General features: G+C 43.7%; 1 protein-coding gene across 1 annotated transcript in view; it reads right to left on the reverse strand.

Moving 5' to 3' along the window:
• The window catches only part of SRPK2 (SRSF protein kinase 2), a 143,158-nt gene extending 118,590 nt beyond the window's left edge, over positions 1-24,568 (reverse strand). Inside the window, exons 1-2 of the mRNA XM_018566441.1 lie at positions 24,152-24,568; positions 23,945-24,005 (exon numbers count right to left, since the gene is read on the reverse strand). Of these exons, the coding sequence (XP_018421943.1) occupies positions 23,945-24,005; positions 24,152-24,242 (152 nt within the window). The 5' untranslated portion in view covers positions 24,243-24,568. The remainder of the gene's footprint in view (positions 1-23,944; positions 24,006-24,151) is intronic.

A 24,568-nucleotide genomic window follows, 5' to 3' on the forward strand; every position in this document is an offset into this window, starting at 1 on the left:
TATATATATATATATATAGATGATATAGATATCTATAGAGAGAGAGAGTCTGTATATTGCCTTGTGTCCAGGAATTGTTTTCTAAATGCACATTATATTTATAATTTTCACAAGGAGTGAAAATACAAAATGGATAAAAATAAAAAAAATTTAGAGCAATAGAAGAAAAGGGAAGCAGGAAAAAAAATATCAGTGAATCGGCAAAGGGAGCTAAAATGTGTATGGATGAGTAAAAGAAAAGTGAAGAGGAAAGACTTTTTAGAAGTAAAAATGAGTGACTTCCTTAGGAGATGAAGTCCAAATAACGGACTATTTAGCGATACTTAATAAAAACACTAAATGGAGAGGGTGAAAATGGTAAACTAAAGGAAAGGGGATATGTAAATGAACTATTAGAGGCCAAGAAAACAACTTGGCAGGAGAAAATAGAAATGAGTAAAGATCTGAAGAATAACAAAGCTCTGGCCAGTGGTACAAACGCAATGGAAATAGTGTTAAATGAGGAAGAAGTAAAGGGATCTCTAAAACGTACTATGGTAGTAGTGTTTGGAAGGAAGAAGAGGTACCACAAAATTAGGGAAGAGTGTTTTTTTTTTGTCCCTATACATTAAGTATATGTACAGATTGCATGTTTATAGCCTTGCTGTGGCTAATATACAATAATGTACAAAAACACTAAGAAATATAGAAAAAAGATCTATAGAAGTAAGTATATATCAGTATGGATTCAGAAAATACAGAATAACGGTTGACCATATCTTTCCCATTCTGTCCAATACAGCAAAACATTTATCTACCTTCCTTCAACAACCAAGTCCCCTGCACTGACAGGGTGCAAGGCTGGTGACCATTGTCAGGGTCTTCCAAAAGAAGAGAAAGGAAGGAATACCGACGCTAGGGCTAGATTTCTGAGCCAACACAGTAGGGACAACCTGTGGCTCAGTGACAGACTCAGTTCGGCTCAGTTCTATCCAGAGATTGGATCGACTTGTCCCATGACAGATCAATAGAGCCGACGTGTGATGGTTTCAATGTCACACGTCGGCTCTAACTACGAGGATGAGTGTAAATCCCTCACCTCATAGATATCCTTGAAATAATGATTTAAAAAATACCAAAGCCCAAAGAGAGGGCCACTTCACATACACCTATTAAGCCAATTGTATAATATCCTTAATTATTTAGATTTACCGACAGCTATGTAATACAAGGGCCTACCTGAATGGATAAAAACGGTGTTGCTCGGGCAAGCCCTCAACTACAGAGTGCTGTACTCTGTGTGCTGAGCTAACTAAAATAGCAAAGGAGAAATGTGCAGCCCTTTCTGCTAATCTGAAAACCCCAGGTGCTAGGACAGGAGTAGAGATCACACACCTCCTTCCTGTACTGTCTTCCCCAGCATTGGCTCTTCATTCCACTGACACGGCTACCGCTGATAGCGTGACTTGAGTGAGCAATGTTACTGTTCACAAACATTACAGGTGCCTGAGAATTTATACTGCAAACCAGAAAATCACTAACTGAAGCTGTCCACCAAGGTCTGAGCTGCCACTGGCTTGTGTCACTTGGTTTGTTACTCCACTGCCTTTTTCCACCATTATTAAAAAAGAAAATTCACGTACCCCTAAACATCGTGGGACTACTGTTCTTTACTTTTTATGTAGCATATGCCCCTTGATCATAGCTGAAAGTGGTTCAAAGGCTATAAAAAGTCAGAGTCCCCTGATCTTTATGATTAAAGCTCAACTCCAAGTACATAGTGAAATACACCAATGAGTTACAGTTTTACCTGCCAAATGATGTAGTCCATTCCATCCAAACATGTACTTAGCAGATGACACCACTAACAGCTAAGGAATGCTGTCTCCACCTCCAGCCTGTTGATTAAACAGTTAAAGAGCAGCGGCAGACAGGAGGTGGTCATCCCTCTCCTTACTCTGCACCCTCCCACCTATCACCATGTCCCTTGCTTACCTGTCAACACACATGCATGCAGCAACCCTGATTTGCCTTCATTCCCACCTCTCTCTGCAAGTCTCAATGCTGATGTATAGGGAATTTTAAGAGGCTAATACCAAGTCAAATTAAAGTGCTTACACGAGTTGAATTTAAAATTAAAAAAAAAAAAAAAAAAATCATGATTTATTAATGAATACAGCACTGCATTATTTTGTGTCTTTTACATCTGCCCGGAGTTCAGGATTTAACATTCAGAAAGAAATGTGCTGAGCAAGAAGAGGTAGCCAATGTTAGCATGAGCTTTTAATTGAATACAAAAGGTAAAAACTGTTTCAAAAAGATTGTTATACACACACTACCAACAGGATAAAAACCTTTTTGTTTAAATTGGAAGAAGAAATTGCACAGATGGGAGAAAACAAAATTTGAAAAAGGGGCATATATTTCCAGAACCAAGCCTCCATTCCCACCAGAGTGTGTGCAATTCAGCACGTTGTTCACGCGTTCATGTGTGCAAGACAAAAAGAGCAACCTTTAAGAGACGCGCGTTTTGCAATGCATTCTAATGTGACTCATTCACACATGCACGTTCGCAAGCGTGGACAAAAACGTGCAAAAAAGTACATGTGACATTTTCTGGGCAGTTGCCTAATGTTCCGATTGTGGTTGTAGGAGGCGAACGTACAGCAACTGCCCAGATAATTGCGCATGTACTTTTTTGCGTGTTGCGCATTTTTGCCCCCGCATACGAACACACAGGTGTGAATGATGAATGCATTACCTTTTGTGTTTTACGCATTTCCACACAATAGAAAAGTTTAGGTGTGAACCAGGCCTTAAGCAGGAACAGGAAGGTTTGCTAAATCCCTGCGCCGGTCAGCAGACTTTTTAGCAAGCCCGGATAAGAGGATGCAAATTCTGCCAACTAGATTAAAAATAGCCTTTACCTTTACTGGAGTGCACTGGCATTAAAGAATAATCATGATAGTTAAGGAAAACTAGAAAAAGGATCAGAAGAAAAAAAAAGAAAGGAAAGTAGCATAGATAATTATGTCAATAACAGTCCAAAGAGAGAGAAACTCTACAAATGCTGGCTATCAATCTGACTGTACAATATCCTTTACATTTTAGATGAATGGACAGCTATGTAGTGCATAGATCTTTCTGATAAACTGTAAGGATTGTTTAGGTAAGTCCTCAACTTACATCCTTTACAATGCATACACAAAGTCCAAGCAGCAACAAAATGTATCATTATAACATGGGCCAAGACATTGTACAAATCACTGCAGAATAATTCATAACCTTCTGCCCATGCTGGTGACAATATGATTTCTCCAAGTATGAAGCTGGTCACAGATATCGGATGGCAGACAATTCAAGGGCCATAAAATGGTTCATTTTCAGAAATTCTAATTCACATACATGTATTTTTTACTACATATAAACCATATTTGATTTACAAATAAACATTTAATACAGGCCACACTCTTGCATTTGCAGGAGAGGAGCTTCAGGCAGTGTCAGGTATTACCAAGGTGAGCTGCCCAGGATTCTTAAGCTGTCGGTAGGGATGTGCGAGTGGGGAGAGGCTTGCTGGGCGGAGGAGGAATGTGGAGCTGCAGGGATCCCAGAAATGGGCAATAGAGGGGAAAAGGTAAGCAATGGAAGACTCCGACTTTAGCATTATCCTCAATCAGCAGTGAAAATGTGCTTTGAAAACAAACTCTTAAGGGCTTGTTTATACTAGCTGGGCCGCTAAAACACCCTCCCGGGTGCAGTGTGATACACGGTCTCAGCACATCACACTATTTACTTTTTTTAATTTTATTTACAAAATTGCATACTCCATTCAGGTAACCACATAGCAGCACTATGCAGTGCATTATGTCTGAATTTTTACACAGGGCACCGCACATTACATTCACAATGTGATGTGAACGGAGCACATAGAAAACATTTGTTTTCAATGTGCCCTAGTGTTGACGGGCGTTGTTCAGTTGCTGACAAATGCCAGCCATTGCTTATAGTGTGAACAAGAGCTAACTGAGCTTTTAGATTTTTACAGATTGGGAAAAACAATCTGTGTATGACCAGCATTAGAACACTTTGGAGAATACAGAAGTAGTTGTCTCTATTAGGTGCTTGGTCTCTGATTGAAACTACCAATACTGTACAGCCATACAGAGGGAGGGGGAAATGGAGCAAAGGGGGGGAACGTCACTGTTCGGATTCATCAACCTGCGTCTGTAAAATAAATTTGTAAGTATTGAGCTCTGAAGTAAGGCCCTTTACATGAGAAAGAAAATACTGGAAAAAATGTGAAAAGAGCCTAAAGTGCCATCTGCTGGCTGAATACAAGAATGCAGTATGAATATTTGTGTTAGGCATTCACTTACCTGTTTTCCAGAAATGGAAACCTGAAACAACATACATATATATATATATACAAGAAAAATTCTTTATTCGTAACCACCTTACATAGCAAGCTTTGAAAAAGCATTGGCCATTTCTACGTGTGGACTTGGTATATACCTGGTAAAACAGGACGAATTCCATCTACCCAAATGTTTAATTACATGGGCCGGGACCCCGTGCCTGGAGGCAGCCGAGGCGGCCCCGATCCTGAAAGAATGCCCCGAATATAACTTAGGATCCAGACCAGTTTTTTTGCTAAGCATTTCTCCGATTTGCATACCATTTGCACTTTGTACTACAGCACTAATATACAATACCCTGCGTGACAGAAAGCAAGGAATAGTTAGAAATGGGAGGTATGCAAGACCAAGCCTTTTAAAATGCATCTACTTTTTAGTTAAAACCCCCAGGGAAAGCATGTGTGATTTAGTTGTGCAATTTATAAATTGTGTTCTGGGTCCCTGGGGTTGGGATAATAGAGAGAAGGGTGGGCCATTATCCCATCAGCTAAGTAAGCTGGTCAGTCCAGGTTTTGTGGTTGGAGCTTGGTAATCAGGTGTAGCCCATGATTGCGGCTGTGAGTGTTTAAAAGGAAGCCTGGCTTTATGTGTAGGAGACTGTTACCCAGTAGGGGAGCTGGAGGACTGAAGCCTGCATGGATCTGTTTGCTGCTGAAAAGGACATTATTTTGGAAACCGCACTGGAGTACAGGAAAGTACTGACTAATAATATGAAGTGTTGTGTTTTACTGCAAAGAGAGGACTGTATTTCATGTACTGCAGAAATACTTGTTTACTGCCGTGGAAAATAAAGCTTTTTGAAAACTTAAGTGGACTGTCTGGTGCTGTATTTGTCCTAGAAGACGGTGGTTAAGAACGGTTCCTGTTACACCTGCTAGAAGCCACTTTTCGGTACTAAAAGATATTAAATTCTGACGTTGAGACGCCTTAAATAGTCAGAAGTTTGGAGTGAATGTGTACGAAAATTCCACTTGATTGTTCACCAAAAATGTAAGGGGGGAAAAAAAGTGAACTACAGGTATTCCTCACTTAACGACCGAGTTCCGTTCCTACGACCAGGTCGTTAAGTGAGGAACTCTATACAATACTGTACTGCATTAGTACATTACTGTATAGCGTTGCAGATGTACAGTACCGAACAGTGTACTGTACATCGGGCAATGAAAATACTTACCGGGACCTGCAGTGAAGATCGGAGGACATCACTTCTGCCGGCGACACGTCATGCTGACGCGCAAGGTCGGGAGTCGCTCAGAGGACAGTCGTAAGTGCGAGTGGTTGCAAAGCAGGTAAGTCGTTAAGTGAGGATTATCTGTATGTTAATCTGTATGACAGAAAAGACAATGCACCACAAATACTACTTAAAAAAATTTAAACACCATGTATGCTCATGTAACAAGTATAACTAAACTCATTCTGGCCCTGTGCCTTAGGATGTACTGGAACCAAAGTCAGGCTGGCAACCCCTGTAATCATTCTACAATGGATGTTGTTTAATACCATCGTAGAAGCATTTTAAGAAAACCCTATTTACAGCCTCTTACTGATGTTTACTAAATGTTCTTATCTCTCTGATAAGGAATTATTAATGCACATGCAGAAACCAAATTACAAGATTCTAGAGGCTAAGAACACTCCAGATTTTCCCCGGGATTTTAACTCCATTGCCAAGCTACAGCAAGCATTTACATATACGCAGTGTATACAAAAAACATGTGGACCACAAACTCCCCCTAGTGGAGGAAAGAGAAACCACAAGCTACTCATTTAGCAAAAAGGTGGATAGACTGCACAATCATTTTTAGAACATGTAGAATCTCAAAACTTACACCATAAGCAATAAAATAACATGTGTGAACCCTATCCACTATAGCCCTATTTAGCTTCTCTTAATCTGGATAATACTTCAACCCTGTGTTTTTTTTTGTAAATGTAAGTTTATTTTTATTCATAGAATTATCTTTTTCTTAACATACAGAGATTTCGTAAATCATAACAAAACAAAACAAAAAATCAAACAAAGAACATAAAAAAAATTCATCTGACCATAGATCATTCCGTTATTTAAAGTCTCTTCAATCTATCATCCAAACAACTTAACATCTTCTCAATGCTAATATCCCCAAGCTACTAATATCAACACATATATCCCTGAGCTACAGATATGAATCTCGGGGCATTATATTACACACGACTAATGACCTAAGTTACAATATATCTACAATCATGATTATTTGAATAAAATAATAATGATCAGGAAAGAAAGAACATTTTATGTATATAAAAGAGCTATGTGGAGAACATCAACCAAGACAAATATTGTAACAATTATGTGCCAGGAAACAGACCTATCACCAATATCAAGAGCCTATAATTTCTCTAAAGTACCCTGAGGCACAAAGAAGGGAACAACATCTCTATATATGTCCATGTCCCCGGCTACCAATCTCTCCATACACATTAATTCATTCATAACCTCTGCCCAGGTGGCCAATGAGGGGACTGTATTAGTTTTCCAGTGTCTTGAAATTGTAATTCATGCCGCTATTAAACAAAAGCGTAATATATCGTTTTTGTTGGATCTAGTGGAGCCAGGGAGCATAGAGAGGAGGGCCACTTCCAGGGTAGCCTCCATATCTTTATCTTGTAATTTATTATACCCTGTGTTTTAACTCCATCTCTGCAGCTGCGGACTGGGAACATGTCTCAGTGCCTGTGATTGGCCCTGCGCGCTGACTGCTTCCTGGCGGGCTCGGCACGAGGCGCTTGCGAACACGCCTGAGCCCATCACTAATGGCTAACACATGCTGGGGTTATTACTGTGGCCACAGGCACAGATGCTGGGGCGGGTTTACTGTGGCCACTGTCACCAATGCTGGGGGGTTATTATTGCGGTCACTTACACCAATGCTGGGGGTTAATACAGTGGCCACTTACACCAATGCTGGGGATTACCATTACTGCCACTGACCCCAATGCCCATGGTTACTATTACCACCACCAAGGATGTGGCTCATTTTACTCCCACTCTCTCTTCAGTGTGCATTGCAGAAGAAATACAGCAGTAACCAAATTTTCAGGCATTGAGGTGCATAAAAGCCACATTCATTTGTTAGGCTCCCTAACCTGATGCAATGTATTTTAACGCATCTATCAAACGCAACTATCTACTATTGTGTGGCCCTCTAGAAGTGTCAGGGGCTTTGTTTGAGGTCCGCTATAGCTTTCAAGTTGACCACCACAGCCTGTTTATTGTCATCTATTCCCCTATTGGGGAAATTTACCCTCATTTCCAGAGAGAACACTTCCCAGTGGCAATCACAATCCCCATCTCAATGGAGGTCACAGACAGAAGTAAAAACCTTCCAGAAATGTTTACTTTTCCACCCTTCATCCAAAACTTAAAAAAAGAAAATTGCTGGGGTTCAGTTTCCTGTTGCATGACACAGAAGAATAATGCCCCCTTCACACGTGCAGTCCGATCAGGTTCGCTGGTCAGATTTTTAAGAGTACCCGATTGGATGCCCAATACTAGTCTATGGGCAGGAGGACTAAACAGACGGACATCAGTTCACACCCGCTTACCCCGGACTCTGACCAGGCGCAGAACAAACGGAACAGTGTTTTCATTTTCAACTGACCTCATTGTGCTGGATCAGGGGTAATCTGATGTAAATGGACACATGTATGCTTACATCTGATTCCCCATAGACCGACATGGCGTCCAGTCACCTAATTTTTCCTTCATCACAAGATCCTTACTGCTCTAATCAGGAAGGGGTATGTGCACAGATCCCCTCCTGATCAGCCCGTGTGAAAAGGGGCCTAAAACTTCACTCAGAAAATGAATTCTGCAGTTTCATGAGTTCAAGGTCACACAACTAACGACTGATGTCTCACAGAGAAAGCAAATCCTTCCCCAGGACCTATCATACTATTTACCTAATGGCAGGGAATAGCAGAGAAATCAATGTTCTCAGCATACATTGATCTTAAGCACTGCATCTGTTCCAACAGAAAACACACGCTCTTTAACATGCAATGTTTGTGTCTATAAGCAATGCAACCAGCAAAGAAAACAATACCTCTGTAAGCAGTGCATTATTTAAGCCGTTCAGCTGCTGAAATGTAATCTACACAACACAAGAGCAATAATTAAAATCACTGAGAACTGCCGTTGTCATAGATGAAAGGGCCAAAACTAGCATTAGCTGGCATTTCAGTTTTTGCTAAAAAAAAAAAGAAAAAAATGGCACACACTTGCAAAAGAAATAAAAAAATTAAAATTAAAAAAATTGTCCATTCTAAATCAATGGGTTAGATTTAGCAACAGTTCCTCACAGCAAGTAAGAGGAAAACAGGAGCATAAAAGACATATTTACCATGAAAGCTCAGCTTGATTCAGAAATCCCTTTCTCTGCTATTTAAAAGTAGCAATGCCTCCAACTGCTTTTTAATTTTGAAACTGTTTGAGGGCTTGTTCACACTGTGTTTTTGATGCGTTCCGGGTCGTTTTTGGTAAAAAAAACAAAAACTGTGCTTGGTGTGAACAAGGCCTTGTTCACACCAAGCGCGTCCCAGGAGCAGAGCAGTTACAGACCGGATCAAAGCTGCGTCCAATGTATTTCAATAGTATTTTGGGCTCTAGTTCACACCGCAGCGTTCAGTTGCAGAGCATGTTAAAAAAACTGCAGCAAGCCCTTTTTTTCCTGCTCTGGAACGCATCAAAAACGCATGCAAACGCCCTGGAACACACTGAATGCCCATTTTAAACTTTAAAAAAAAATTACACCAAAAATGTCCCAGAACGCATTTAAAACGCGGTATAACTGCGTGTGCAGAAACTCATGCAGATCTGGTCTGTATTTGGTGTGAACAAGCCTTTAAAGATGAGCTCCAGGAGCGATATAAAAAAAATGTATGTATTCCTAATAAAATGTTTTTGCCCGAAATAGCGCCGCATCCATGATTTCTCTCCACCCCGCTGGGCGCTGCTCTGTGTCTCAGCGGGTAGGGGAGAAACTGGCACAGGAGGTAGAGCGCTGCGGGAGGAGGAGGAGAGCGCCATGAGCTGTCAACATCTCTCCTCCCCACACCGCTCAGCCTCCTGTCACAGATCAGGAGAGCGGTGGTGTGGGCGAAGAAAGCCATTGCTGTCACTGGAGGCTGAGCTCGCTCAGCCTCCTGTGACAGCGTATCAGGATGGAGAGCAGTACAACCACTCAGCGATTAGTGATCGTTGAGTGTTTGTAAATAATTGAAGACATGGTATATTTACGGTGTTCTCAATTATGAATGAATAGGAAGTGATCCACATCACTTCCTGTTCATTCACGATTGTGGACATGGTAAACATACTATCTCCACAAGTTATGCATGAATAACTTAAAAAAATGTTGTTTAACCCTTTCGCTGCCAAGCCCTCCGGAACATTTTTCAAATCAGCTGGCCAAGCCATTTTTGAATTTTCTGCAATTTTTTCCTATTGATTTGATTTTCAAATGATAAAACTGGAGCATGGTAAAGATCTACATCAGTTATACCAACACAGAGGTCACAGTGAGTGAAAAAGGTTTTCATACCATAAAATGCTGGTAAGAATGAAAGTCCATACAATTAGCCTAAATATCTTCACTGCAGTTTTGTTGTATTTTGTCATCTTTTTCCAAGAATATGAGTATTTAAACAAAAAAGCTAGTAAAACAATACTTGAACTGAAAAGCAAAAAGACATACTGGCAGTGTAAAAAATAATTAGGGATCTGCCGAAATTTCAGCCGAAAATGGTACTTTGGGCAAAATGACGAAAGTACAATTTTTTTGCCAAAAATGCGGTGCATCTCTAGTTTCTCTCCTCCCCACTGGGCGGTGCTCTGTGTCCCCTCTGATCCTAGTGGGAAGGAGAGACACTTTCAGGAGGCCGAGCAAGGCGGGGAGGAGAATGCGGTCAGCGATTTCACAGGAGCCCAAGTTCTCCTCCTGCACCACCCCGCTCAGACTCCTGTGACAAGCAAATCAGGATGGAGAGCAGTGTGGGGAGGAGACAGCCATCGTTAAATCAAAGCTTTGGGTATAAAGATTCAGATCAGTGCTACATCCAAAAGCTGTCAGTTTCACAATAAACCAATACTGTATTTATTAAAAGGCAACTAATATATATATATATATAATGTGTGTTGCCTCAAATATTACTAAGAACTTGCTGAAATGTATTCAGTGTTAATATGACCATCCACACACAACATTTTAAATCTGACATTTTATTTTTAAAGCAGAACTCCGGGAAAAGAAAGAGTTTCCCTTGCAGTGGGGCTACCCCTGCAGGTGCAAGCTTTGACTAGGAGCCTCAAATAAAAAGGTTTTACTTACCTGATCCCGAGCCCTGCCAGCTTCCTCAGGACTGCTAGACCAGTCCCAGCAGCCTCTACTCCCCTGGGCTCCAAGGATGGTTGATGTCACTACATCCTATGTAGGTTAACTGACTTGCATTAGATGTGAGGATGCGGAGGGACATCCCATAGGAGGTGAGCGCTGACTGCTGTGGGACTGAAGATTAGGTAAATAATAGTTGTCACCGAGACAAAATGAACAGTTAACTCTTGCAATGCAGGGACAGCCCCACTGCAAGGGTAACTTTTCTTTACCTGGAGTTCTTCTTTAATTCACTAGAAAGCCAAGTGAAAACTATTGCCTTTGAATAAAAGGCACCTGAATGCAAATCTGTCACTTTCAGTTCTAAAACTGGCACAATAAGTTAAAAGCAGACACCTAGAGGTGCCTGAATCTGAGCCTAGAGGATTCAGTATACAAATGATGGGTACCAACTCTGAAGTTCATTTCTGGTACATTCTATTTGCATTCCTCAATGCTGAACAATATGTAGCAGTAGTAGCTCTTCAAATTTTGTTTCAGTTTCAGACCTATAAGGCTGGGTTCACACCTGGGCGTATTTTTTCTGCACGTTTTTCCGTTTAGTGAAACGCGCGTTTCACTGGTGGTATGATTTTATTTTTCCCCCCCCCCCCTTATTTTCTCTATTTAAAAAAAATATATTTTTTTTTTTTCACTTTCAAACTTCCCGCCGGCTCCGCCCCCTGCCGCTCACAAGGGACGGAACCCTGAAGTCGGCATCCCCCGGAGGACACAGCGGGGATCGTGGACAAGGTAAGACATGTACGCTGTATTCCCGAGTGTGGCTCGGGGTTACCGCTTTATTAACCCCGATCCACACTTGGGAATACCAATGGAAACGCGCAGAAAAATGCCCCAAAAGAAGCTCCTGTACTTCTTTGGACGTAGGGCGTTTTTCAGACGCGCTGAAATACACCCTGGTGGGAACCATGCCCATAGGAAAGTATGACAGAACCTCAGTGTAGAAGTTTGTAATGTTTGCTTCCTTATTTTCATCTGCGTGGGCGTGACCTGACCACTAAACAGTCCCTTTTCCCCTGTAATCACCTTACTGTGCATGTCAATGTATGGAAAAGGAAGGCAGCCATATAAACCCACCACGAGAAGAAAGTTACCAGCCAACGAACTTCTTAAAGCTGAACTCTAGGTAGCTAACACAAATATTTTAGCTCTAATCATTGATACATCATTAAAATTATTTTTTAAATGCAAGTAACAAGAGTACTTAAATTTGACCTCGTTTCAGCCTCTTGCAGTCCCTGTACAGCAGAAATGGCTTGTGAAAGAAAGTAGCAGCATAAGAAGCCAGTTTGTAAGCTGACAAAAACAATGACAGGAGGAGAAAGCATGGTGACAGAGACATGACCCTATCACTGTGCTGCTTCACCTTTCATTACCCAGTCAATGACCGCAGGGAGTGCAGGATGAAGTAGGTTCAGAAAAAAGTACTGCAGGGAAAATCTCTGAATTCAAAGTGAATACTGCAGCAATTTTTTTTTTTTTTATCTTTAAATAGTTTTCTCTCATTATATAGAGAAAACTATAGATGAGTATCTGACACATCGTGTATTTCTTATTTTTCAGCCGTAGCTGACCTATGTTTCTACAGATACGTACAGCAATAACATGTAATCACTGTAATGCACCTACTGCATGCATGCATGCATATACACACTAAATATATATACACACACCTCTATTTGTGAGTGTATGTATATAGATGTGTGTGCGTGCGATCTTTTCCCCATTATGCCCTTGCTGGTGTCACTGTGTGGAGGTGGCCATCTTGGTAGAGGCAGGGCTTTGCATTCTCATGTCAGAGCTGATGACTGGTGATGTGATAATGGACAGATGAATAATCAAGCAGAAGAGCTGAACAAAGCACACATCCACAAAATAAATGAAGACAAAAGATCTTTGCAATGCAGCTTTCTCTTCAGAAAGGAGAACAGTGAGCAGCACAGTAATGACAAAACCAAATCTCACTCCATCTCTGACGAGACTCGCAGTCAAACGCTGCACTGCATCGCTATCTCACAATACAAATATAAAGCTATAGGCACAGCAGTACCAAGGAACTGGAAACTGCACTGCTATTTTTCTGGAGGAATTCACTTTTTGTGTCCAGGTTCACTTTAAGGTTTCAGATATACATTTGGCTATGTATGTATATTGTAAGAGCTTTAATTTGAAAAACAAACAGGAGCAATTTAGCAAAATGTTTATCAACTATGGCTGTTAGGTAGTATCAACTTCTGTTGTAGACAGCAGAAACACTGACGGGAGCCATGTATTAGACTGACACCCCTCCTTGATTACTTTGTATGCACTTAGCAATGGCTCCTGTCTTTATGTCAGCAACTAACACGCACTGAACTGGCAGGCACATTATGACAATTAAAAGGAGAACTATGGGGTATGTGTTTTTGCCCATAGTTCTAAGTGTCATGGGAGGACATAAACTAGCGTCCTCCCGTGACCCAAAGCTCAGTATATCGCGAGATACAGCTCGCGGTATTCTGAGACCGCCGCAGCCAGCGCGGATCCCGACATTACTGTCGAGATCCACCCAGCTGCGTGAGTGACAGCTGGCTCTGCCTATCTAGAGGCAGAGCCAGCTGTACCCGCCCCCTCCCCCGTCCGTTCCACCAGTCATTGGAGGGGGGAATCGCTGCAGGGAGCCGTGAGTGACAGTCACGGCTCTCTGCAGGGAGATGATCAAGAAGTTAGTGAGCGACGGTATGTGTTCGCTCACTTCCCGATCTATTGAGACGACGTGTGAAAGTTTCATTGTCACACGTCGGCTTGAACTATGAGTATGAGTGATTTTTACTCACCTCATAGTTCTCCTTTAAATTCACACAAACACAAGGCTTTGTCAAAAATGTGTACAGAGCCATGATGTGAAAAGTGAGCAATGACTTTGTTGAGCGGTAATTCAATAAGCCCTTAGTGCTTTACAGTCAAACCCAGCTTTCTACTCCATCTACAGTAAATGTTGGGGATAATAAAAGGAAAAAAATATGGGATTAGCGAAAGACACTCATCCCAATACTTACAGCCGACCTGTGACACTCATGCTCTATTGATCGAGAACTGAGTGATCACAAAGCATCCCGATCATCTCCCTGCAGAGAACAGTGACCATCCATCATCGCTCCCCCGCAGGGATTCCACATTACCCTCTCCGTTCCTCCAGCACTGACTGGAGGGACAGACAAGTGAAGGGGCAGGCATAGAGAGGCAGAGCCAGCTGTCAATCAGGTAGCGGGGTGGTTCTGGACAATACTGGCGGAATCTTTCCTGGCTGCAGAATGGCTCTGTGTTGTCAGCATATAGCAGGCAATAGCCCCGGCAGATCCCGACAATACTGTCAAGATCCACCCAGCTGGCTGATAGGCAGAGTCTGCTGTCAATCTAGAGGCAGTGCCAGTAGTGCCGCCCCCTCCCCATCCGTTCCTCCACTCAGCGCTGGAGGATCGGAGTGGGGAATCCCTGCAGGGAGCGATGACTGAGAGTCACCGCTCTCTGCAGGTAGATGATCAGAAAGTGAGCGAGCAACATTGTGTTCGCTCACTTCCCGATCAATAAAGCTAACGTGTGACAGATTCATTGTCACAGGTCGGCTCTAACCATGAGGATAAGTAAAAATCGCTCACCTCATAGTTCTCCTTTAATTAATGCACAGGCAACACTAGGAGGGGAATTTTTTTAAACTGGAGCAGACAAATCTGGAACAGTTTTGAAAATGAAAGGAAGAAGCCGATTGGTTGCCCTGCACAGCTGCTCCAGATTTTGTCTGCTCCAGTTTTGATAAATTCCCCTCAATATGTCGGTCTTGCAGCTAGTTTTGTTCATGTGTACATTACAGACAGGCGTTCTTTATAGTGAACCCGTGAAAGCAAGAATCTGGTAGTTTTACCCCTTCCAAGTAGACAATAATGGAGGTGTCACTCTTTCACAGCTCAACTTGCGGTGTCAACAGGACACATACAAAACAATGGTTTTCTATGCGTCTTTGCAGTGACCTGCGCTATCTAGTGTGGTACAACGCAGGTCATCACAATATGTGCGAATGGTCTTTCTTTGAACGCAACAGGTCCAATTAGGATGTGCTGCAGGCAAAGCAATTCAAACCCAGTTTTCTGCTGGGATTTGCATTTAGAATCATGTGTTTGAACAGCGCGGTGTTGAAATGCAAAAGGCAGCATTTACAGCAACACATGCCCACAAGAGCTATTAAAACTCCAAACAAGCGTCCACGAAAACAATTTACATTTGCACTCACCAGAGAAACCTGTGGTCTCTGTGGTGGTCACATAACCTCACTGTGCATGAAACATTCATCACAGGAACATCAGACAACCTTGAGGACTGGTTCTAAAAGGTTTTGAGACCAAAGCAAACAAAAGTCAACAGTAAGTATCTGTAAGCAAGTACAGTATATAATTAAGACACCAACTGTGGCTTAATGAACTACACAACATGTTTATTAACTGCATTATTACACCTTACTCATTTTTACATGTAATAAAGTAACAAACAACATCAAAACATAAAACAAACTCTCCGGCATCACATAAACATATGACCTAGCCAAGGTTTAGAAAAAAAAACAAGCATTAAAAAAGGAGAACTATGAGGCGAGTGATTTTCACTCATCCTCACAGTTAGAGCCGAAGTGTGACAATGAAACTGTCACACGTCAGCTCTATTGATCGGGAAGTGAGCGAACACATACTGTCGCTCGCTCACTTTCTGATCATCTCCCTGCAGAGTGGTGACTGTCAGTCAGATTACCCCCTCCCCTCTCCAATCCTCCAGCGTGGACGAGGAGGGCGCGGGCACAGGTACATAGGCAGAGCTCGCTGTCAATCAGCCAGCTGGGTGGATCCCGACAGTATTGTCAGGATCCGTCCCAGCTGTGGCGCTCTCAGTATATAGCGGGCTATAGCTTGCTATATACAGAGCTTAGGGTCACAGGAGGATGTTAGGATATGTCCTCCTGCGACCCTTTATGGTACATTCACACCATATGCAGTGCGTTCCGGCCCGAACGCACTGGGTCGCATTTCGGGCAGCTCACTGTTTTTTGGGGCTAGAGGGGGCGTGGCAGGCCATTGAAGTGAATGGCACCGTACACATGCCCTCCGGCCGCAATGCGACCGCCAGCACGGGATCGCAAGGCACATTGTGCCTGCAGTCCGGTGCGGTCAAAATGCTGCAAGCACTATTTTGATCGCACCGGAATGCACTGCAGGCACAATGTGCCTTGCGATTCTGTGTGGGCAATCGCATTGTGGCCGGAGGGCGTGGCTACAATGCCATTCAATTCAATGGCCCGCCAAGCCCCCTCCAGCCCGGCAAAAAAGTGAGCCGGCAGCAATGTGAGGCAGTCCGTTCCGGCCAGAATCGGGCCGGAACGCACAGCATATGGTGTGAACGAGGCCTAAGAGAACTTAGGGATAGTTCACACCATATGCAGTTGCGATGCAGTCCGTTCAGTTTGACTGCTGCAGCCAAAATACATCACAATGCTTTCCTATGGTCTTTCTTGTGCTGTATTGACACCATTGCAGTCCGTTCAGATGCAGGTCAGAAAAAGTACTGCTGGTCCTGTTTTAGCTGCATCTGATCGCACCAGAACGCATCAAAACGCACCGGAATGCATCCAAAAACAGAACGGAATTGATTGTGGCATCATGCAGGGACATCCAAGGGAAAAAACGCATCTGAACTCAAAAACGCATCAAAACAGATCGCAATGCAACTGCGCAGACGCATGCAGTTGTGATGCAGTTTCTGGTGAGAACTAACCCTGAGGGATAAAAAGGTTACCCCCATAGTTCTCTTTTAAGGAAAAAAAAACCTGTGCATTTTATGTCTACAGACTGCTCAAAGTAAAACATTCGATCAAAGAGGAACTCCAAGCATGTACAACAAACCCATGCAGCAGGGGAGGTTAACTGCTTGTTTTGGTCTGGGGGGTCTAAAATAAAAAACAAACTCCTTGGTCCCACCTGACTGCTAGACCAGTCCCCGCAGCCTCTTCAGCCCCAGGCTCTGGCGGCCCAAAATCCTGTGACATCATCACATCCATTTACTTGCATTGGATGTGAGGATCCCAAGGGACATCCCACAGTCGGACGGAGACAGAGGTGAGCGGTAAACCGCCACAGGACGCAGGATATACCTTTATCTTTACCAGGACATACCTTTTTTATTTTAGACCCAAGACCAAAAATAACACTTAACCCTTGCAATGTAGAGGTAGCCCCACTGCAAGGGTTAACTTTGTACAATCCCGGAGTTCTTTAAACATCAAATACATATAATGACTGAAGAAAAAAGGTAAATGAGATAGAAAACAACAAAACTTTACACATTTTAATTCTGACCATTTTTAAATCACTACAAGTAAATACAAGCAGAGCTTCTCTTCCCGAGATGCAATTTACAGGTTACCCTAAATGGTGAGAGTTTGGGAGCATCTGATATTCACACACAGGTAAACTTTGAAGGATCGGACGGGGGGGAGGGATGGGCGGATACAGCTGGCTCTGCCTCTAGATTGTCACTCACGCAGCTGGGCGGATCCCGGCATAATTGTCAGGATCCGCTTCAGCGTCTCAGTATACTGCGAGCAGTAGCTCGCGGTATACTGAGCTTAGAGTGAGGATTAAGTAGCTTTAAAGGAGAACTATGGGGTTAGGGCTTTTCCCCATAGTTCTCCTTAGGGTAACAGGAGGACACAAACTAGCGTTCTCCCGTTACCCTAAGGAGAACTAAGGGGAAAAGCCCTAACCCCATAGTTCTCCTTTAAAGCTACTTAATCCTCACTCTTGTCCGCAAATGCCGCCTCTTAAAACTACTTAAAGGGTTTCTAAACCCTCCGGGTTTTTTTTGCATATATTTACTGCTAGCAAGCAGTAGATAAATGCAAAAAGTTTTTTTTTTTAAAACGCTTTAAACTTACTGCTGTCTTCGCCGTGCGCTCCCGTCCGAAAATCCGAAACTGCTCGGGTGGCCGCAAAGCATCTTGGGGTGGGCGCATGCGCAGTTTGGATTTTCGGCCGGGAGAAGAGGAGAGACACAAGGCAAGTAAGTCTATGGACGTGTGCACCCGCATGCAAACACAATGCGACAGGAAGTGCCAGCAAGGACAGAGGAGTCAGCGCTGGATCGGAGACCCGTCGCAGCGCTGGAGAGAAGGCTGAAAAGGACAGGAAAGAAGAGGAAGATCGGATTAAGAGACATCATTTAAGGTAAGTTACTTAACATTGGGGGGAGGGAATTTTTTTTTAAACTTTAATGTCACTTTAACCCTCACTCTTGCCGGCAAATGCCGGCTGCCACTGCTGTGAAAATGAATGCTTTGGAAGCGTAACTAAATACTGTTACAAAGCTTTAATTAGAAATACATTGTAACAACATTGCTACATTGTATTTCCCAGTTTTATACATATGCAGGTCAAAGAGGAGACATTCAATCTGCATAGGGTTTAAGTTATAGCAACCTTAAAAAAAAAAATGTACATTTGTTCCTATTTAACACCTGATGAACACTTAGGTAAAGTGTGTGCATAGTCAGATTTGTTTTTGGATAGAGTAGGGAAGGATTAATACTAGGGATACACCAAAATATCGGCCGCCAAAACATATCGGCCAAAAATGGCGCTTTTGGCTTAATGCTGAAATTGCCATTTTTCTGCCAATATAGCGGCACATCTGTTATTTGTGAGAAAGTGTCACAGGCGGCCAAGCGCTATGAGTGGCCAGCGTCTGTCCTCCTCGCACCACTCAGCCTCCTATCACAGATCAGCGGAGAGCAGTGTGTGAGCGGAGACAGCCAGCGCTGTCACAGGAGATCGAGCTCTCCTCCCTGCTCTGCTCGCTCAGCCTCCTGTGACAGCATGTCAGGAAGGAGAGCGGGTACAAACACTCAGTGATCGCTGAGGGTTTGTAAATAATTGAGGACACAACACATCTACATAGGTCAAAAATATATAGAAAATTCTGCATCATAAATCACATCATGCTGCACATGCAGAAAGTAATGTGTGCCTGTAGTGTTGTTTGCAACACATGGACAGATGGAGAGTGATAAGAACAATTATTACTTTTGCCATTAAAACGATCTATGGCTTATCAGTGCACTATCAATGAATTTTCATTTGATAGTTATTAAAATCATCTGTCAGATCATCTCAGCTGTGTCAGCCAAGGCTTGTAGCTATATGTGGGCGTTGCATCAACCCAATTCTGGAACCAGGGGTAGCTCCAGCGGTGTATGTACCTGCAGTGTGTCAAACATGTGAAAACTAGAACTGGTCCCTTAGCCCGGATTCACACCTGGGCAACAGTGTTTTCGCGAGTAGAAACACGCATTTTTTTGTTGTGCATAAAACATGCATGCAATAAGTCACGTGTTTTTATGAGCAGATTGTGACACATTGATGTGAATAAGCAAAACGTGCGCAAAAACAATGACAACTCGTGTTTCCTATTGACTATGCGGACAAAAGGAGCTGTGATCTGCCAAAAAGAAGCTCATGTACTTTTTCCAGCGACGGGTGTTTTGCTTATTGTGACAGTCAAGCATTTTGTCGCGCTTTTTCAGGTGCGACAATACACTTTGTGTGAACCAGCCCTTATATAAGATGATGGCAGTCTCTTGCAACGCCTATATGGAAAGTAGTTTTAAACACTCAAACTATTTTCGATAATGAATCCAGATCAAACAAATATACACTACCCAGCAAAGCATTGCTTTACATTTTGCCCAAACACTAAAGCTGCCCATACACCTTACACCCATCGCACGACTTTCGTTGTGCGATGGCTGTAAGGTAATTAAAATCTCGTACGATCTGCCCATCTTGGACAGGCAGATTGTACTTGCGATCATCGCAAGCCCTCCCCGCTGAGGGGAAGGCTTCCGATGATTCCAATGCTGACCGGGGAGTGTGCGGGTGCTCAGAAGACAGTGTGCCGTTCGGCATTTGTCTTCCGAGCACGCCACTAACCCGACAAAAATCTTACGACTTTCGGCAGGTTTTCAAGCGTGCACAGAAGACAAGACGTGCGACCGCACAGTAAAAGTGGTCGCACGCCTTCCATACACCTGCCGATTATCGTCAATCATGTTTCTGAACAGCTGCTTCCAACTCTCTCAGCTCACCTTCCCTGAATGTCCGGTCTAGTACAAAATCACAATTGACAGCACAGTCTCCAGCAGCTGTTCACCTACTAGCTTGAAGGCGGGAGGAAAGAGTAGAGAAGAGCAGGGGAAGAGGAGTGTGTTGCCTTGCTGTGCTTGTGTATTATGAAGACGCACACAAGTGTCGCTACATGGGACCCTGCAAGGGAATGGAGCCACCCTTTATCTGGAAATCAGGGCCAGTGCTCGGCGGACCAACTGATTCTGCAAGAAACTTACACTTTAAACATCGAGGCGCAGCATCCATTGTGAGTCATTTAAGCATTTAAAATAACTTAAAAACATTTGAACTTTAATATTGCTTTAAGACGCTAGCATGCCAACCCAGGAGCCGATCAAGTCAACTTCCAATAAAACTGACCAACAAGCATCTATTACCAATTAAATAGCATTAAAGTTCGTCTAGACCCAGCATCAAAAATGTAATATGCTGCATGTGACAAAGCTTTAAAAAATTAAAGCTTTAATAAATTAAAGTAAAAACAACAACAACAAAAATCCCACCAATTTTTTTTTTTTTCAATGCCCCCACGGATGTAAAGGTATGTGTTGGGTGTGTCTACATATGAAAACGACAACTGCACCACACACCCAGGAGTGAGAGCAATAAGTCTAGGGCCATTATTCATGATTAACGCTAAGATGATGACCTGTAAAAGCTTTTAAAGTATCACCTACTGTATAGACAATTTTGTGTACCAAAGTTTTTCGCCGTTTCACCAGTGCAATTTTGAAGCTTGACATGTTATCTCTTGGCTCGACCAACCCCATCTTTTTAATTTTACAAAAAAAACAGTTTATTGTATTGTGTGTCCTAAGATTAATTGAATACATTATTTGCTGTAAATGTGGGTTTGACAAACTGTTGTGTGAATATCATTTGACATAAAAACTTGCAGCTGCCATCATTTTCTTCTCCAGAGTTCAAGCTTTCAAAAAAATAAAATATATATATATATCTAGATACACACACACATTAAACATTTTTAGGGGGCTATAAGGCCTAAAATGTGCAGTTAGTGAATATCACATGCATGGCTGTATAAATATTCCCGGGTCAGATATACAGCAAAGAATACCCTATTCAATTTGTGTGCAACAAAAGCCTGTCATGCAATTTCCAAACAACCAGTATAAACACTGCAGCCTGACTACAAGGGTAATTGTAGTGTGCTATTACGTGTGTAGCCAAACTGGAAAATGATCCTGTGACTCAGACAAGACAAGGTGAAGGGCTGCTCCATTTTAGCAACTTTAAAGACATTCCATTAGGAATAATTAAAATATCAAAGGAACAAAGTCCATAGAATCATACTACTATGACATTAGAGTGTCTCAGTAGTCAGAGACAAGCCAAAGCTGACATAATGATAACAGGTGTTTGCTACCCTAAGCAAAAAAAGAAATGAACATTGAATAGATTTTCTTGCCTTACCTGAGAGCATTTAGACCAGCTTCACAATTACACGTGTACGTTGCACTGCAGGGATCACATGTTGGACACAATAATTGTGCATGTGCTTTGGGGGTGTGGTTTTTCAATAAGCCCCCAATGCACATCCACACTATGTACCTGACCCTCAATGCACTCATCTGAACAACACGTGCCATATTAGGGATTCACTGGGGCGGGGGAAAGGGTCATGTACATTTTTTGGCGAGTGGACACTTGTTAAGGTTCCTTAGAAAATTAGGAAAATCTGATTGGCTGCAGTCACTGTTCAGCTGACAATTTTCCACCGGGCTCCTTGAATTTTTCAGTCAAAATATGTTGAGTCTGGTGGTGCTGACAAGACCACCCATGGCTTGAAACGTATTCAGCAGAAATCAGCTTAAATTCGAGCTGTGTATAGCTAGCCTTACACTCCACAAGCAGCAGAGAATGGAGTTACCAGTACTCCAGAAGTGTGTTTTCCCAATTTATTCACAACTTGTGATGTCACATAGCTGAAAGCCTATCTCCAGGGGGAAAAAAGTACCCCCCTCCCCGCACTGCAAGGGTTAGCTGCTTGTTTATATCTAAGGCAGCCCGGTAAAGTACCTTCCTGATCCCTGCACCGCCCCCCGCAGTTGTCGCTCTCCTCTATGCTGCAGCTTTTTCTGTGGCATCCTTATGTATAATGCAGGGCTATGGGCCATACATTGTACGTAAGGATGTCTGCAGGCCTCCAACTGCTGGAGTGCAGAGGAGAAGAGGCTGTGGGCACCATCTTAAAGCATGCAGGGATCATAGAATTCTCCCGTTACCCTAAGCTAAGTATACCGCGAGCTAAAGCTAGCGGTACACTGAGACGCCGCAGCCGGAGCGGATCCCGACATCGACATCCGCCCAGCTGCGTGACAGCTGGCTCTGCCTATCTAGAGGCAGAGCCAGCTGTACGCGCCCCCTCCCCATCCGCCAGTCAGCGCTGGCAGATCAGAGCGGGGAGAGGGGAATCCAGCCCCTCCCCCTGTCACGGCAGAGAGCCGTGACAGGATCGAGAGGTGAGCGAACCCGGTATGTGTTCGCCCACCTCCCGATCTACTGAGCCGACCTGTGACAGTCTCATTGACAGTCTCACAGGTCGGTTAGAACTATGAGGTGAGTGGAAATCACTCATCTCATAGTTCTCCTTTAAAAGTCCTTTACTCCAGTTCCCTAGGCATAGATGAGCAGGGCAGGGGTAGACCCTCTGCAAAGGGACTTATTTTTCCTGGAAAAGGGCTTTAAAACAGTTCATGTTTTGGGGCATCACAGGGTACTCCTTCCTAAGGCTGAAGAAGTGGACCCTGCGAGGCATCAAAACATTGGCCATTTTAACCTAAGTGACATGACATGTTTTGAATACATGAATAAAATGCAGCTCTGGATTGCCGGTGACTTCTGGTGCCATCCGTAATGTCACTACAAACACTCCCTCTAAATCTGTGGTTCTCAGCTGGTGGGTCGCGACCCAAAACTAGGTCACAACCCTGTGTTCAGTGGGTCTCCACCATGCTAGGCGAGAAGCTCCTCAGGCTCCCCCTAGTGCAGCATTGTCAATTCTCTTACTGAGCAGCCATTCAAAATATACCTCCCCGGTGCGGAGGGTCAGCATGAGGTGGGCCGGGAGTATGGCTGTGAGGAAGCTCCATCCATACATGCATTGTATGCAGCTCCTTTGCATGATCTGTAGAGGTGCCTGTCACATTCGGGCTCCCTGCACCTCTACAGGGCATGCAAGGAAGCTGTACAAGCAATGCACATATGGATGGAGCTCCGTCACAGCACAGCAGCCCACAGTTTTTAGAAGATAGTTTTTTGAACTTCGTATGCGAGACGGTCTGTGGTTGTGTGCGTGTCTGTCAGTGTTTTTGTGGGCCCATTCACATTAGTACAGTGCATTAATCACATAGTCCCATGCTATTAATGCACTGTACTACGTAATCGCACCTAACGTGCATTCTGGTGCCAGAGGTGCGTTGCCATTCATTTGAATGGTACCCCAAACGCACCACCTGCCCACAGTTTGATTGCCCGCACCGGAAAATTACCACAATGCCGTGCATTCCGACATGGGTTGCGACCCAATGACCAAGCACAAACGTGGGTCCTGAGGTTACAAAGGATGAGAACCACAGCTCTAAATCATATATGGTCCAGTACCATCAGGATTGTGCAGCTCCACACAAGACTGTACAATTCATATGAACACAATGAACGACCTACACAGAGGACCTACTCATGTCAGCATCTCCTTCATAAAAGAACTACCAAGCCCACACAGCAGAGAGGATGAGGGTAGTACCCTCAGCACCGAATGTAAACAATCTCCCCATTGATAACATGCAGCGAGAGCGGAGCCATGGGATAAAGTTGAACAATTGTTCCTCTATACTGATGCTCCCAGTGACTGACAGATAATGACAGCTCTATACCCAAAGTGACAACTACTCACTTCTTTCGTGCCTTCTCCTTCTTTCCTTTCGGCCTCCTCTTCCGGGCCTGCATTGCCATCACTGGAGAGGGAATAGAAAAACGTTACGGAGGACAGAGGTAAGCGCGCACGGTAACAATGGCGGCGGGTGTGGATCCGGGAGAGGATGGGGGGATGGGAAGGTGGGCAGGGTGAATGATGGATGGATAGGGTACCGCTCCTTCTTACCCTTCCCCGAGCTCATCTCCCCCTTGTTCTGTGCACTGCTGCCGGTGCCGGCCGGTACACTATCCACGCACGCGCAGCCCTCAGCTTCCATGGGCTGAGTAAGATCGCGCCGCACAACGCGCTGCCTTCTATACACTGCGTCACCGGCTCCCTCCTCTGACTCCTCTCCTAGGCAACGGAGGCCTCTCTGGCTCTCAGCCGTGCTAGCATGATAGACGGCGCTCTTACCTCGCCTTGTGGCTCGCTGGTTTTTGGGAGGACTGGAAGTCAGGTGGTGGCAGAGTAGACAGCTCTCCCACGTGTTGAGCCGAGACAGACGCTCGGCTGGGTGGCAGGCCTGTAGTGTCTCGTTTTTGCTCGATATCTCTGCAGTCTCCTTCACTCCTGGGTCACCGCGCCGCCACTTCGGACAGGTCA

Source organism: Nanorana parkeri, unplaced genomic scaffold (assembly GCF_000935625.1).
Source record: "Nanorana parkeri isolate BGI_ZX_2015 unplaced genomic scaffold, ASM93562v1 scaffold949, whole genome shotgun sequence".
In the NCBI taxonomy this organism is placed as follows: domain Eukaryota; kingdom Metazoa; phylum Chordata; class Amphibia; order Anura; family Dicroglossidae; genus Nanorana; species Nanorana parkeri.